Source organism: Haliotis asinina, chromosome 12 (genome assembly GCF_037392515.1).
Source record: "Haliotis asinina isolate JCU_RB_2024 chromosome 12, JCU_Hal_asi_v2, whole genome shotgun sequence".
Classification (NCBI taxonomy): Eukaryota; Metazoa; Mollusca; class Gastropoda; order Lepetellida; family Haliotidae; genus Haliotis; species Haliotis asinina.
In genome coordinates, this window is record NC_090291.1 from 13554076 (window position 1) to 13571909 (window position 17834).

The following is a 17834-nucleotide window of genomic DNA, read 5'->3' on the forward strand; positions in this document are numbered from 1 at the left end:
TCACGAATAGTCAAACAGCCATCACATCAAACGTAAGATAAGCTTCATTATAAAGCTCACGAATAGTCAAACAGCCATCACATCAAACGTAAGATAGGCTTCATCATAAAGCTCACGAATAGTCAAACAGCCATCACATCAAACGTAAGATAAGCTTCATTGTAAAGCTCACGAATAGTCAAACAGCCATCACATCAAACGTAAGATAGGCTTCATCATAAAGCTCACGAATAGTCAAACAGCCATCACGTCAAACGTAAGATAAGCTTCATTATAAAGCTCACGAATAGTCAAACAGCCATCACATCAAACGTAAGATAAGCTTCATTATAAAGCTCACGAATAGTCAAACAGCCATCACGTCAAACGTAAGATAAGCTTCATTATAAAGCTCACGAATAGTCAAACAGCCATCACATCAAACGTAAGATAAGCTTCATTGTAAAGCTCACGAATAGTCAAACAGCCATCACATCAAACGTAAGATAAGCTTCATTATAAAGCTCACGAATAGTCAAACAGCCATCACATCAAACGTAAGATAAGCTTCATTATAAAGCTCACGAATAGTCAAACAGCCATCACGTCAAACGTAAGATAAGCTTCATCGTAAAGCTCACGAATAGTCAAACAGCCATCACATCAAACGTAAGATAAGCTTCATCGTAAAGCTCACGAATAGTCAAACAGCCATCACGTCAAACGTAAGATAAGCTTCATTATAAAGCTCACGAATAGTCAAACAGCCATCACGTCAAACGTAAGATAAGCTTCATTATAAAGCTCACGAATAGTCAAACAGCCATCACATCAAACGTAAGATAAGCTTCATCATAAAGCTCACGAATAGTCAAACAGCCATCACGTCAAACGTAAGATAAGCTTCATCATAAAGCTCACGAATAGTCAAACAGCCATCACGTCAAACGTAAGATAAGCTTCATTATAAAGCTCACGAATAGTCAAACAGCCATCACATCAAACGTATGATAAGCTTCATTATAAAGCTCACGAATAGTCAAACAGCCATCACATCAAACGTAAGATAAGCTTCATCATAAAGCTCACGAATAGTCAAACAGCCATCACATCAAACGTAAGATAGGCTTCATCATAAAGCTCACGAATAGTCAAACAGCCATCACATCAAACGTAAGATAAGCTTCATCATAAAGCTCACGAATAGTCAAACAGCCATCACATCAAACGTAAGATAGGCTTCATTATAAAGCTCACGAATAGTCAAACAGCCATCACGTCAAACGTAAGATAAGCTTCATTATAAAGCTCACGAATAGTCAAACAGCCATCACGTCAAACGTAAGATAAGCTTCATTATAAAGCTCACGAATAGTCAAACAGCCATCACATCAAACGTAAGATAAGCTTCATTATAAAGCTCACGAATAGTCAAACAGCCATCACATCAAACGTAAGATAAGCTTCATTATAAAGCTCACGAATAGTCAAACAGCCATCACATCAAACGTAAGATAAGCTTCATTATAAAGCTCACGAATAGTCAAACAGCCATCACATCAAACGTAAGATAAGCTTCATCATAAAGCTCACGAATAGTCAAACAGCCATCACATCAAACGTAAGATAAGCTTCATCATAAAGCTCACGAATAGTCAAACAGCCATCACATCATAAAGCTCACGAATAGTCAAACAGCCATCACATCAAACGTAAGATAAGCTTCATTATAAAGCTCACGAATAGTCAAACAGCCATCACATCAAACGTAAGATAAGCTTCATTATAAAGCTCACGAATAGTCAAACAGCCATCACATCAAACGTAAGATAAGCTTCATTATAAAGCTCACGAATAGTCAAACAGCCATCACGTCAAACGTAAGATAAGCTTCATTATAAAGCTCACGAATAGTCAAACAGCCATCACGTCAAACGTAAGATAAGCTTCATTATAAAGCTCACGAATAGTCAAACAGCCATCACGTCAAACGTAAGATAAGCTTCATTATAAAGCTCACGAATAGTCAAACAGCCATCACGTCAAACGTAAGATAAGCTTCATTATAAAGCTCACGAATAGTCAAACAGCCATCACATCAAACGTAAGATAAGCTTCATCATAAAGCTCACGAATAGTCAAACAGCCATCACATCAAACGTAAGATAGGCTTCATCATAAAGCTCACGAATAGTCAAACAGCCATCACATCAAACGTAAGATAAGCTTCATCATAAAGCTCACGAATAGTCAAACAGCCATCACATCAAACGTAAGATAGGCTTCATCATAAAGCTCACGAATAGTCAAACAGCCATCACATCAAACGTAAGATAAGCTTCATTATAAAGCTCACGAATAGTCAAACAGCCATCACGTCAAACGTAAGATAAGCTTCATTATAAAGCTCACGAATAGTCAAACAGCCATCACATCAAACGTAAGATAAGCTTCATTATAAAGCTCACGAATAGTCAAACAGCCATCACATCAAACGTAAGATAAGCTTCATTATAAAGCTCACGAATAGTCAAACAGCCATCACATCAAACGTAAGATAAGCTTCATCATAAAGCTCACGAATAGTCAAACAGCCATCACATCAAACGTAAGATAAGCTTCATCATAAAGCTCACGAATAGTCAAACAGCCATCACATCATAAAGCTCACGAATAGTCAAACAGCCATCACATCAAACGTAAGATAAGCTTCATTATAAAGCTCACGAATAGTCAAACAGCCATCACATCAAACGTAAGATAAGCTTCATTATAAAGCTCACGAATAGTCAAACAGCCATCACATCAAACGTAAGATAAGCTTCATTATAAAGCTCACGAATAGTCAAACAGCCATCACGTCAAACGTAAGATAAGCTTCATTATAAAGCTCACGAATAGTCAAACAGCCATCACGTCAAACGTAAGATAAGCTTCATTATAAAGCTCACGAATAGTCAAACAGCCATCACGTCAAACGTAAGATAAGCTTCATTATAAAGCTCACGAATAGTCAAACAGCCATCACGTCAAACGTAAGATAAGCTTCATTATAAAGCTCACGAATAGTCAAACAGCCATCACGTCAAACGTAAGATAAGCTTCATTATAAAGCTCACGAATAGTCAAACAGCCATCACATCAAACGTAAGATAGGCTTCATCATAAAGCTCACGAATAGTCAAACAGCCATCACGTCAAACGTAAGATAGGCTTCATCATAAAGCTCACGAATAGTCAAACAGCCATCACGTCAAACGTAAGATAGGCTTCATCATAAAGCTCACGAATAGTCAAACAGCCATCACGTCAAACGTAAGATAAGCTTCATCATAAAGCTCACGAATAGTCAAACAGCCATCACATCAAACGTAAGATAAGCTTCATCATAAAGCTCACGAATAGTCAAACAGCCATCACATCAAACGTAAGATAGGCTTCATCATAAAGCTCACGAATAGTCAAACAGCCATCACATCAAACGTAAGATAAGCTTCATCATAAAGCTCACGAATAGTCAAACAGCCATCACATCAAACGTAAGATAAGCTTCATCATAAAGCTCACGAATAGTCAAACAGCCATCACATCAAACGTAAGATAAGCTTCATTATAAAGCTCACGAATAGTCAAACAGCCATCACATCAAACGTAAGATAAGCTTCATTATAAAGCTCACGAATAGTCAAACAGCCATCACATCAAACGTAAGATAAGCTTCATTATAAAGCTCACGAATAGTCAAACAGCCATCACATCAAACGTAAGATAAGCTTCATTGTAAAGCTCACGAATAGTCAAACAGCCATCACATCAAACGTAAGATAGGCTTCATCATAAAGCTCACGAATAGTCAAACAGCCATCACGTCAAATGTAAGATAGGCTTCATCATAAAGCTCACGAATAGTCAAACAGCCATCACGTCAAACGTAAGATAGGCTTCATCATAAAGCTCACGAATAGTCAAACAGCCATCACGTCAAACGTAAGATAAGCTTCATTATAAAGCTCACGAATAGTCAAACAGCCATCACGTCAAACGTAAGATAAGCTTCATTATAAAGCTCACGAATAGTCAAACAGCCATCACATCAAACGTAAGATAGGCTTCATCATAAAGCTCACGAATAGTCAAACAGCCATGACGTCAAACGTAAGATAGGCTTCATCATAAAGCTCACATATAGTCAAACAGCCATCCCATCAAACATAAGATATGCACCATCATAAAGCTCACATATAGTCAAACAGCCATCCCATCAAACATAAGATATGCACCATCATAGAGCTGTCATATAGTCAAACAGCCATCACCTCAAACATAAGATGCACACCATCATAGAGCTCACATATAGTCAAACAGCCGTCACATCAAACGTAAGATATGCACCATCATAACATATAGTCAAACAGAAACTCATTTTCTGCTGAGTGAACAGAGGCAATTTTGAACAAATTCACTTGCCTAAGAAGTGAATAACAACTTCTTTATTGTGTGATTGCAACGTTTCAATACAGATTCTTGTACCATTGTCAAGCAGGAAGGTACAAGAATCTGTATCGAAATGTCACAATCACGCAATAAAGAAGTTGTTATCCATGACAATTTGTCCTAATTGTACACGTCAACTTCTAAAATGCCACTCAAACAAGTAAGGTGAGACCACATGTGCTTTTTTGTGGGGCAGGGCTGATGTCCTAGAACTCTAAGGAGTTAAGCTGCCAAACAATTGTCACCCATCCAATTACTTTGCGAGCTCAACATTGCCCAACAGAGTCAGTGGAACAGTGCTTTATTTGTGGTTTTCTTTTCAGATGTTCTGTGACAAAGGCCATAATGCCATGTCTACTCTCTTCCTTACAACGCCAGAGGGATGCCTCAAGGCCTTGCTGCACGACCCCATAGGTAAGTCCCACTTGTCATGGTGGACGTTGGTGAAATCATCCAGGGCATTGATTGTACGTGTTTTACATGAAGTATAATCCCAAATGGGTGTTTCAGTCTTGCTTTACAATTCGGAATAATATGATCGACTGCGACGCTAGGTCATCGATAATAACAAAGAAGAACTTAAAATCATGTGGTTACATCAATGATGATGATGTTGGTGATGATATTTCTAATACCAGGAGTGTCATATAGCAGTCCCTCCTGGATTCCGCGGTTGCAGAAAAAAATCGCGGAATTTACCTTTCCATGCAGAAAACCGTCTGGTCTGTGGAAAACACATTTTCCTGCAGAATCTGTGCTGAATTTTCCACTTTTCTGCTGCAGAAATTGCTTGTTTAAAAATTTGAGCGAAAACTGACTGATAGCCGAAACGAAACGAGTTAATGTCAGAAGTAGGATCTGTTACACATAAACCGAACTGACATATTTATTGTGACAACATTTTCAAAATAATTACGATTAAAGATACTTTATTAATAAATCAAGTTTTAGGCATGGTTCAAATAAAATTAGATGAATTTGACACTGCAATTACGTTCTTAAAATTGATCACTTTGAAAATAGAAATTATTTCAGATTTCGTCTAAATATAAAATTGTTATTTGCATGAAACCGGAATTTGGTCATCTGCATCAAAGTTACGAATGAGAGGAGGGAAATAACTTTCAGGGAGTGTTTAATTCTCAAACACAGAAAAAGATGGCGACGTTGGTGCATGTCATCAAACTTGCTCAAGATGTGATGTGTACTGCCGACTTAACTTTATATCTGTGCTTGAGAATTAAACTGTGTAGGTCTGTATAATGTTTTTGTTCTTTTTTCTAAATGTTTTAACCGCAGAATGTGTTGCAGAATATTGAAAAATGGCGCGCAGAATTTGCTTAAATTTGCCGTGGAATTCTTAAAAATTTGCCACGGAATCCAGTAGGGGCTGATATTCTAGTACACCAGGGAGTTTGGGATGGCTAGTGGGTTTGCTTGTCAAACTGAATGGTTTGACTTCTAGTGTCCCAAACTGTTGGATATTGCTGAAATTGACATAAAACCATACTCACCCACTTCTATAAATTAAAGATATGTTTGCAGCATAAGAATTCATATATACCTGTGGAGGAATGGATATCAATCATAGTTCTAACTTTTTGTGATAAGGTTCCTCTCAATGACCTCCTCCTTCTTTCAGAGTCATATGGAGTTGTGTCCCTTGTTGTGTTCATCATCGTGTTTTTCCTGCTCGGGGTGTGGACCTATGGCTTGAGTGTATCGAGTGGAGTGTTTATTCCGTCTCTGGCAATTGGTGCCGCCTGGGGCCGATTGGTTGGCCTTGGTGTAATACAGATGTTTCCAGATCAAGTGAGTATAATACTTCCCATACAACTTAGCAAATGAGTTATGAAAATAAAATTACATTTCTCTTACAGTATTGAAAATATCCCTACCTATTAAATGAAGTCTGTTAATATTTTCATGACTAGAAATTTTCACAGATTTAGACAGGGAGTTACTTGTAGCCATATTCATAATGAGATTGAACATAATAAAAGTGATGTTACCTATACAGAAATTCTGATCATTTGATATAATGAATGAAAGATGTCCATTTTAATGATAAAAATGTGGGGAATCATGTAAAAATAACTTGAGTAGGTATTAGTGTTTTATAAAATGCTTTTTAAGGTTTGGGCCACAACTTCAGATCAACTTAATACACAGGTATGTCTGAGGGCCAACTGAGTGAAACTGTGACCATTTTGTCAGCTTCAGCTTAAGTCATAGATGTAGCATGTAGATTTGTGACTGCCATTTAAATCAGCTTCCACAGCAGACATTATTTGGGAGAGATCTGACTATATCTTGCTGGAGGTATCACTGCAGTCTGTAGTATAGGTTTTAGTTCTTATTACTGCTAAACAAATATCAAGGACATACTGTTTTGAGTCATGTCACACTGACCTTTCATCATTAAACAAAGTCTGGACATACAAGAGTTACATCAGACAATTCATTCATCTTACATAAAGATCTAGTAGATCTTGTCATAAGTCATGCTAGACCAACCATTCATCGTTTGACAAAGATCCAGGACATAAAAGAGTCACGTCAGACCAAGCTTTCATCATCTGACAAAGATTTGGGACACCGTATCATAAGTCAGAAGGACATTTCATTGTGAGACAAATATCTATGACCTTCTGTTACAAGTCACATCAGTTCATCCTATCATCTGATCAATATTGGTCTTGTTTACCACATCAAGCAGCTGATGGTATTAGGTTTTCTTTTGTTCAGTGTCAAATTTTATATCGACACCTTTTAAGCTTAGGCTTGAATGGGTGTCACCAGTGCTGTGAAGCTTGAGGAAGGTACATTATGATCAGCAGGGGTTCTTCAGTGCTTCCAAATTCTATCAAAGAGCAAGAGGTCATTTTGACATAATCTGTTTGGTATGTTTTTGGATATTGTTTTATGGTAGTGAGAACTAAGATCTTATTTGAATTACATTGGACACTGGTGCAATGCAACTGCATTATTATGCTTTGCAGATGATTATGACATCATTGTGTTACAATGACATCACAATGAATGAAGCCACTAATCTATCTGCCAACGAAGCTGCTTAGCCATTGTTTTAACTCAAGTTGGTATAAAACTCTTTATGAATGGACAAAACAGAGGTTAGTGACATCATTTGATGGTGATGTCATAGTAACACGATGATATCACAATCAAATAATATCATTGCCATTGACGGTAAGCTGTAGTTTTCACTTAACTTGGTCCCAGATAGCATTCATATTTAGCTCAGCATTGGCAGACGTTGGCCCAACACTAGCAAACGTTGGGCCAGTGTTGGTTCAACTGTGAATGCTATCTGGGTTATTACTCTTTACAACCTGAAAAAAATCTGTAGAAATGATTGTATGATAAAAAATCTTACATTTGTGTATTTAGATATGAAATATATCAATATACTTGGGTGAAATTCTCAGATTATTTTAAAATACTATGTTGCTGTGAGCATGAAACTGCTTGTGCAGTATCAGTGATAATCATGATGTACAGACTGAACTGGCACTGACCATGCTTTGCATAAAATCATGCAACAAGTGTACAAAGTTGACATGGATATTTTAGGTTTTGGTAAACCGCTCAATCGAATTCCACCTATGACTGTCATAAAAACTAAATGTACAGTAATGTCTCAGGATCGCAAGATGATGAATGAAAGATCTGACATGAACATAAATGTGTATAACTGAAAAGGGGTCTGGTGTAAGGAGTTTTGGGAGGGCAGATTAAGAATCAAGGTTTTGTTTTAGGAAAGTCTTTCAATCTGTGCTTCAGAACATGCACTAGTTTTCACAGAAAGGTAGCATCTAAGTTCCATTTTTCTCCAGCATTGTCAGTTCTTTCTGTCTGAGGAGTGATCATTTTCCTGAAGTTGGGGGGGGGGGGGGGGGAGTATTTGTTTTCATGTCTCTTGAACAATAAATTCAGTGCCAATACCTGCCCACCTAAGAATAGCAAACAATTTTAATTCATTAATACCACAGTTTGTCAACCACGTTCAAAATATAATTTTCTGCAAGAGATGGCATCTGAGAAGACTGTTTGTTATGTCAACAATATGTTGTTCCCTTGCTTGTTAGAAATATTGTTTACTGTAACAAGTTTCTAACCTAACGTCATGAACAGACCTAAACTTCTGTGCATATTTGTCATATACTATTTGCCTGCCAACTGCTGCTGGTTTGTTTGTATATTAAACCTGGTGTTTTTATTTATTACTGACCTGTCAGACTATACTAGCCAATGCCACAGATATGGCAATAAAGAAAGGTATGCACAAAAATGAGGTGAGTATTGTATGTGAACTTTGATTGGCAAAGTTTGAGATGTTTTTTGCCTGTTCACAATCTTAATGGTGACAATTCCTTTTTTCGGTTGTGGTAGTATGTGTGCCTTGACTAGTACTCTATTTTGTAGTTTATGATTTATTCTTTAATAATAGTTCCATTAATCTATACTATCACCTTGTGTTTCTGTGCCAGCCCAGATAATGACTAATTTCAATGGGAGAGTCGCAGTAGATACAGATATGTCAGAATGGTTAACTTTCACTGAAAGAACATCCTATAAAATGAATAACTATTTGCATGTATTTATTGTCTATAAACTGACACGTGAAGATCTGAGTTAGAAGTTAAAATTGATCTTCAGTAACCCATGCTTCTTGTAAGAGGCAATTAAAATGGTCACATATCATCGGTTCCCAATTGCATAGTTCGATGCCCATGCTGTTTATCACTGGATTGTCTTGTCTAGACCATTTACAGACCATTTACAAATTTCCAGAATGTTCAGTGAACCGTCTTAAAATAAATTACACAGTCTTCTGTCCAGTGAATAGAGTACTTATTAAAATGAAATATGTGTCACCATGTTTTGAGTTTAATTCACTGTTTGTCTTGTTAGTTATTTTCATAGATTTCCTCCCAGCAACTGATTGATAATGAACACAATTATTCACAGAATTCGTTTCAGTAGTTCTTTATGCATGTCTTGAGTTAGCTGCCACTTTTAAAGAAAAAATTGCCAAAGGGACAAACATTTACCTTTGAAATGTTTGCAGTGGAATGCATAAACCTGAGATTTATCATTCTGTCCAGTCTTCATTGTTACTGCCACCTTATATGATATTCTTGGCACATTCCTTGAGATGATGGTGCCTGGAATAATGGTCTCAACATAAATCCTAGACCTTGTTTCTCATATCAAACTTAAGTTTTCGCTCCAATTTCAAACTTAGTGTTCTGATCATTTGAAACATCTGAACTTCTAACTCAACTGCATTTCGAAAATTCAAATGCCAAAACAGCTAAAAAAACCTGTCTACTGTACTTAAATGTTCTGATGATTGAAAATATTTGAAAATTGATCGAAAGGAGGATTAAAAATAATTATCAATTGTAAAGAAAACATTTTTTCGATTAATTGATAATTTGTTGATTTAGAATAACACATGTGAAAGAAACTGACCTTTAAATTTGATGAATATTCATAAACAAATATGTGCTCAACAGCATTCATCCTCGATATCTCCAGGGTATACGTTCCGACAAGTCTCTACTATACCCTGGACGCATCTATGGGTCGGCCCGATAATTTTATTACCTCCCTTTGCTGGCTCCGCATTCTTACAATAGCCAATCAGCTAGGCCGTCATTATATAACCGAGCTTGCCAGTGTCAAGAAAGGTAGCAGGCGCGAAAGTTTGCTCGCAGTGCGACTCAGATTTGGGGGAATTCATACAGAAATATTTTTAGGTCCGAAACTTTTAAAAAATGCTTGTGTATGTGCAAAAAACTCCTACCTCTTTCAGAGAACCTCTGCATGGTTTGCTTTGCCAACTTTAATCGGTTAGATAATTTGAAAAGCGAAAGCAAGTTGTGATTGGTTCGCTCAACTTCCCAGCGTAGACACCTGATTGAATAAAGAGCCAGCCAAAGGAGGTAATAAATTTATTGGGCTGAGCCGTAGATGCCTCCAGGGTATAGTGGAGACTTATCGGAACGTATACCCTGGCGATATCGAGGATGAACAGCATTATGCTCATTATAAAATTTTAACCACTTTTATTGTTTAATAGTTGCAATTCCAGTGTCTCTCTTGCTTGTGTGCATTTCAGTGCATGACAGCATTATTTACTATTTATTGAGTACTAGTAAATATGTGAAGTTAAGTAAAAACTCAGACTTGAGCTTGTTTCGAGAAATCAGGGCCTTGGATCATAATTTAAGTGACCCCCATGTTATTCTCTAACAGACCATTTTGAAATGAGAGACTGCTTACTGAGTTCAGGTGTCATTGCCCTAATTAATACATGGTATGCATAATCACAGTATCACATATTGCCTTTGAGGTCTCTATAGAGCTGGGCTTCATTTGGAATCATACCAATTCTGTTCTACAAAAGAATCTGTGTGCTACAAGTATGTTCTCTTCACCATCAGCAGTGAAATGGCATACTGGATAGAGGTTTACCTGATGAGATGTTTAATACATCTCATAGAAGCAATGTGTGGATCCACTTTATGGTGTTCCCCTGACATAATATAGTGTAAATGTAGTAGCATACTAGTAATTTCATGTGGTTTTTTTAAACCTTATAACAGACTTAATTAGGAGGGCAGTGGGGCTGCCTAGTCTTTGAAGTTTTCACCCATCATTCCGAAGGTTTGGGTTCGATTCTCCACATGGGTACAATGTGTGAAGCCCATTTCTGGTGTGCCCACATCATGGTATTGCTGGAATATTACTAAAAGTGACGTAAAACCCAACTCACTCACTCACTTCATTAGGTTGTAGTAGTTCATTGAACTCTTGTGGAGTCTCTTCCTTTTGCCATCAGTCTTAATGCATGCATGTCTAAGTTTCGTCATGTAATGCGTTGAGTTGATGTAAAAATCCAAAGAATGAAAACCTTGACCATTGTTTGACTTTGGAGCAATGGTAGTGCTAAGAACCATAGAACTATTGAATATGTTGCTCATGAAATGTTGCCAATGTAATTTGAGCTCTGATTGGCCAGAAAACACCTATTCCCTCTTCCACTGGAACCAGACTGTGATTTGATTGGTTGGTAACATGAAGAATAACAGGTGGCAAAGAAGGTAGTGTAAGCAAGACCATGTAGGCTGTTGATCCACTGCAAGGGAACACGGAAACAATGAGTCTGTGGTACTTTGGTTTAAATAATAAAATAATGAATGTTTTACATAAAGTTTTAAAAACTTGTAGAAGTGAGTTGAAAATTGTTTCGAAATTTTCCTGTTCCTGTCTATTTTCCTGTTGAAACCCTCGACCTTAGCTCATTAGTATCTCCTTACTGTTATGTTTGAATTCGAATGTTATGATTACACTTAAATTAGTTGGCACTTTTGAGTGAGCCCAAGTGTTAATGGTAAATTTTCTTTGTGTGAGTTTATAACTGAATATTTAGAATGTTATTGTTTCAAACAATTTAATCAGTGTTGTGTGTAGAGCTATTGTACAAATATATTTAATCAACATTTCTAATAATAACATATGTCGGCTTTTAATATAGCGATGTGTTTGGTTTCTACTAAACATGTATAGTCTTTCAGTATGTACTGGTTTCAAATATATTGTCTTGCAGTGATAAAATAGGGAATGCAGGTTAAGAATAATTACTGGCTGCTTTGAAGGTGACACATGCTATCTACTTGGAATTTTAGTGTGTTATGACATTATTAATTTCCTGATTTTGCAAGTTTTGTGTCTAGCACATTTAAAGCGTGATTACAGAACACTGCATTGGAATCATGTCACGGAAGCATGTGATTCCATCATTCTCTTTGTAGGATTTGGTTTACTGACAATTATTGGGGTCTTTACCTAAGTACGTAATATTTTTTAAAAATTTGTTGCTACAGTTTAAAAAGTGTAAAGGTGCATGTCGAAAATTAATCTGAAATAGACAGAATTAAAGTGTGTGAACAATCACGTCAGCATTATTTCTCTGGCAGAAGAAATGACAAGATCCTGGAATTTCTCTGACACAGTTTGTTTGTACATGTGTATTACCCTATTAGTTTTGGTTATTTGGCCATGCTGAATATATGAGTAAAGATGTAGAAGTTGCTATGACTGCAGTGAGTCTTTTACCCACTAATTATTGACAAATCAGATTGATTTTTGATATGTCCATTTGGCAAAAATTACTGACGTCAATATTAAGTTTCAGTATCATTCAGTTACTTGTATCATGGAAACGTGTATAAATATCCTTATAGAAATTGAAGTACAATGTAGTTTATATTTTTGTTCCATGTGGAATATGGAAAAAAACCTCAAATTTTCTTCAGTCCAAGATTTTGAATTGATGAGGTTTCATTGTGTAAATATGACCTGTTTTAAATAGAGTTACATGAGGTTTTGTTTTATTTCAGGCCAAAGATGTTGGCAAATACGCTTTAATAGGAGCTGCAGCCCAGTTAGGTGGCATCCTCCGTACAACGATCAGTCTGACAGTTATCATTGTGGAGTGTACTGGAGACATATCATTTGGTCTCTGTATCATGCTTGCCTTGATGATCTCCAAGTGGGTGGGAGATTTCTTTACAACTGTGAGTGTGGCCATAGCTTTCAATTTTTCATCAAAATCACATATTTTTTTGTCAGATGTGCCACCGCTTTGTAGTAGGATCTATCAAACCATCACAGGTCATGTCAGGTGAACTTTATTATCTGAGCCTGTCAGGGTTGAGGATTTGAACTATTTTTATCTTGGAAACAAACTTAATCAGGTAGTTCTGTAAATAATAAAGGCTGCATCCGTATGTTATGGATATTTTATGCTTTTCTGAATTCTTTCTGATCTACACTTAATTGTACCATCATGAGGAATGTATGCTCTGTTGGATTTTCTTTCCAACTTGACATAAAAACAAACTGAAACAGAATCATTTCAGAAAGCAAGTATTATTTTGACTCATGATTTCAGGTATCCATTGTTAAGGTAGGGCAATCAGAAATTGTCTGGCAGTGCTTGACTCATACATCTTCAAGCATAGAGGTGTCGTACAGGACTTAGAGGCATTTGAAAATGAGTCCTACAAGTACAGAGGACATATGAAATAGGAGTTTTTACATGTCAGAGAACACTGATGAAGTTTAAAATGTTATGATAAAGACAGTTTTATTGTGTGTGATTTCTTGTTGAAGAATTTTTGACTGTGTGCTGCTTGACATTGTTTCCTTTTGATGATGAGATCTTTGTTGATGTATCTGCAGGGCCTGTATGACATGAACGTGGAAGTGAGTGGCATCCCCCTCCTTGTGTCCGAGCCCCCTCCTCTCTGTGATCATGTCAAGGCCAGGTGAGTACAGGGGGAAAGGTAGGGGGTACGCTGAAACCCGAGGTTAACTATGGGAATGATGGACTGTATTAATGGAGGTGGTCACTCAGTTACTTTCATGTTTGCTATCATACTGTCATTTTGGGAGCTACAGATTACCCTGTGGTCTAACAGAATCCATGGTATCACAAAGGGTGTTATTGCGAGGGATGACGATGTACAGTTTGGTCGTGCATTGGTTTCAGCCTTTAACAGTGGAAAGTTTTGTTTGTTCATCCAGTTGTGTTCTATGCATCCTTTGTATTTAGACTCAGAAGTTTTCAGCCACATCTTTTATGACCTTTTAAAGCTATAGATATTATAAGTCCATGTGTGTGTGTATGAGTTGTGATTGCCATAATACAGAGGTCAGTGTTACCTGATGTTTCTGTTCATCCCTTTGTCCATATCCCTGATGAAAATAGTGTTCTGACCTGTTTGTTCTCCACAGTGAGGTGATGAGTCATCCCGTGCTATCATTCCAGCCATTAGAGACTGTAGGAAATATTATAGACGTCCTCGCCACAGAGACTTTCTGTGGCTTCCCAATCATCGAACCGGACCCTAAGGTCAGTGCTCCATCCATGGTACATACAGTGTGATAAATTTCATAACAACCACATATTCAATCCATGTCCCTGACTGGAACACATACAAGAATATGATGCCATGATAAGATCACCATCTCCTGATCCAAAAACATTGCCTCATTATAAAGAAGGTCACTTACCAGAACTTGATCTGATCAGATCCCCATCCAGAATCTGATTACACTACAAGAATACAGTTGCCTACCAAGTTTGATTCTAAAGCACTATCCCCCTAATTCTTCAGTTAATCAAAAAGGCACAGTTACCTTCCAGAACATAAATCCAGGTCACCATATCCTACCCGGACATGGTCCCAGAGCACTGGCACTTACCAAAACTTGACTTTATAATAAGAATGGTTGCCTACCAGAAACTAATCCCAGATCAACATCCCCAACCACATTCTGATTTCACTGTAAAGATGCCATTCTCTGCCAAACCCTGATTCCATGACAAAAATACCACCCTCTTTCAGAAGCTAATACCCAGAAGATCATTCAAGTTCAAGAACCTAATTCCAGAATGACATTCCCTATCAGAGCATGATCCCATGATAGGAACAGCTCCAGACCAGAACCTGATCCTTGTCTCACACCACCATTCAGTAAAGTTTAATGACAACCCACAGGCTCTTTAGGCTTTGGATAATGAGCGTGGGCTTTGAACCAACATATCTCTCCTTGACGTACATGTACTATATCTTTCCTAATTCCTTTCAGGTTATTATCAGTAACATGAACCGATGCATTTAAACTGCCATTCCCATCAGAGTGATCATCTGGTAATTTCTATCTTTCATTTCAGAATCTACGTCACGGAAAATTAAAAGGACTTATTCTACAAAACCAGTTGTTAACATTGTTGAAAAAGAAGGTAAATGAGACCTTGCATAATAATTAATTAATTATCAGGACTCCTGCTGAAACCTGAATCAGCAAAAATGTGATAATCAGTGCTTAAGTTATCTCGACCAATTAAGAAAAATTAAAGAATGCCAACCATTTCCTGTGGCTTGAATCATACGTAATTTTAATGTCAATGCTATGATTATTTTCATCCCAGGAACTGATATAGAAATCATCATTCACTGTAATGACTTCCATAATGACCTTTAAGCTAATCTTGAATACCCAGATGATCAAATTAAGATTAAGATATCCAACTACTGCTACAAGAAATTTCTTTGCATTATATAAAATAGATTTTATTGATGGAACATCCATGTTAGTTGTCATCAATTTTTTTCTCAAGGTATTGAATAAGGTTCTGCATGATAATTATATGTTTGAAAAAAATCAACTAATGTTCGATAAATATGTCTTCATATTTTGGGAGGCATATTTTTTAAATGCGACTTGTCATGCCACAAAGCTCATGTTTGATTCAAGCTGCAATTTGTGAGGACCATTCCTGCTCTCTTCATCGTGATATTGCTGGAATATTGCTAAATCAATGTGAAAATTCATTGACTCATATTCAGTGGTTTGGGTTTTTTTTTTCAGATCTTTGCTCCTGAAGGGATGTTGCCACCATCAAATGTCACAATGGCTGACTTTGATGATCCTTACCCTGTTGAGCTCACAAAAATAGAGGTATGGTTGCTGAAACTTTGCGGCAGTCATTGCTGAAAGGCATAAAGAAAGGAAGGTGTAGAACAAATTGTAATAGACACATTTTCATTTGTAACATCCAGTGAACATGTTATTTAAGGACTGATTTTATTTTCCAGTATTTTCATGCTAAAAATTTCACAAGATGATTATTTTCAGGAAATTGAGGCCAATATTTCTGAAGAAGAGAGGGATTACCTTGTAGATCTCCGGCCTTACATGAATAAAACTCCCTACACAGTTGGGCCGGTGAGTTCACTGGCCATCTGTATATGTCAACAACTAACTAATACTTGGTCTTTGAAAATATTTAATTTTTATGGGTGCTAGACTGCTAGTTGGTGAGTGGATTCCTCTCAAGAATTCATCAAGGGAATGTGAGAGATGTCAGTTTGTAGTAGGTTTGTTGTATTAAGTGTTCTGTTCCAAAAGGCAACCCGAGGCATGTAGAAGTTTCTGAAGATTCTTGTTAATCCCATGAGAAAAATACATGTTGATTATGTAAATTTATATGTATTTTTGTTCCAGAATTTCTCACTGCCCAGAGTGTTTAAAATATTTCGAGGTCTTGGTCTGAGGCATCTACTTGTAGTCAGTGATGACAATGAAGTAAGTTCAGTATGAAAATCTAAATGATGAAATTGCTTTGAATTATTGTTTGACATAACGGAGCACTTACTTAGAGAGATCCATAATGACAGGATAGAGTCATCACCTTACTGTTAAGTTTTCTACTATCATAATTGATTAAATGGGAAAAATAGCATTTTCATTTTAAATAATTTCTAGTTCTTTGGTTGTAAAAATTATAATGGCAGTCTTGATTTTGAAAGTCTTAATTTTGTTTCTTGAATATGATATGAAATGAAATCAAAATGAAATTGAAATACAAACAAAATCATGTTCAAACAATATATTCAGCAGTTTCAACACAGGTTTAAATATACATGTGAGTTTTAGTTTTAATTGCCACATTTTAATATTTGCTGAAGAAAGGTATCTGGTCTCATTCCTGAAGGAGATAGTAGTGTTAGATTTGCCATAAGCCTTTATAATGATCACATTATAGAGATCACTTTGTGGTATGGAACCCAGGTCTTATAACTGAACGTTATCAATATTTGTCCACTAATCAGCATATCTGCTTCTGTTTTCAGCCCCTCGGAATGGTGACAAGAAAAGATCTAGCTAAATATCGAGCAGAGTCTAAGCATGGAATGTTAAAGATTGAAAATCTGAAAATCGAAGACAACTAGATTCAAACAACAACCTTGGAATCTTCTAAATGAATTTTACAAGTCAAACCAGAGTTATCTCCCTTCCTTTCTGAGTTGTCTCCCTTCTCACATGTCTCTTTGAATGAATATGCACAGATGAAGATGACACTTGACCAACAGACCGACTCTTCTTTCATGTTCACTGAATGTAACCTGCTGTTATACGAATGTGACAGTAGATGGAAGACAGCTGTTGGGTAATACAAGTGCAAAGTTTGAAAATGGCAAGGAAGTCATTTCTATTGGATTTTTTTTGTGTGATGCAAATATTTGGATGTTTTACAACAGCTTCACTTTCAAATAGTGCCTAGTCAGTTTTTTATTGAAATACTTGTAGAATGGAATTGGCTATTTGGGGTCAGGTTTTGCTGTATCATATCCTGTGTATGTATTGATTATTAATGTTGGAACAATACAAATGATAATTATTTCTTTCAGTGTAAATTTTAAATATGATTGGATGAATTTATCATTTTGTGGTTGTGACCTTTTGGTTATTTAAAA

General features: G+C 36.7%; 1 protein-coding gene across 2 annotated transcripts in view; it reads left to right on the forward strand.

Annotated features, from left to right (window-relative positions):
* LOC137258099 (H(+)/Cl(-) exchange transporter 7-like) overlaps positions 1–17354 on the forward strand; it is a 144632-nt gene extending 127278 nt beyond the window's left edge. The window contains exons 13-23 of one of the 2 annotated variants that reach the window (XM_067795659.1): positions 4797–4887; positions 6116–6285; positions 6610–6645; positions 12906–13082; positions 13750–13835; positions 14305–14422; positions 15248–15316; positions 15946–16035; positions 16213–16302; positions 16582–16662; positions 17211–17354. In XM_067795659.1, the coding sequence (XP_067651760.1) occupies positions 4797–4887; positions 6116–6285; positions 6610–6645; positions 12906–13082; positions 13750–13835; positions 14305–14422; positions 15248–15316; positions 15946–16035; positions 16213–16302; positions 16582–16662; positions 17211–17309 (1107 nt within the window). In that variant the 3' untranslated portion in view covers positions 17310–17354. Of the gene's footprint in view, positions 1–4796; positions 4888–6115; positions 6286–6609; positions 6646–8732; positions 8790–12905; positions 13083–13749; positions 13836–14304; positions 14423–15247; positions 15317–15945; positions 16036–16212; positions 16303–16581; positions 16663–17210 lie in introns of both variants that reach the window. The other variant, XM_067795658.1, reaches the window with a different exon arrangement.
* Positions 17355–17834: the final 480 nt, after the last annotated feature.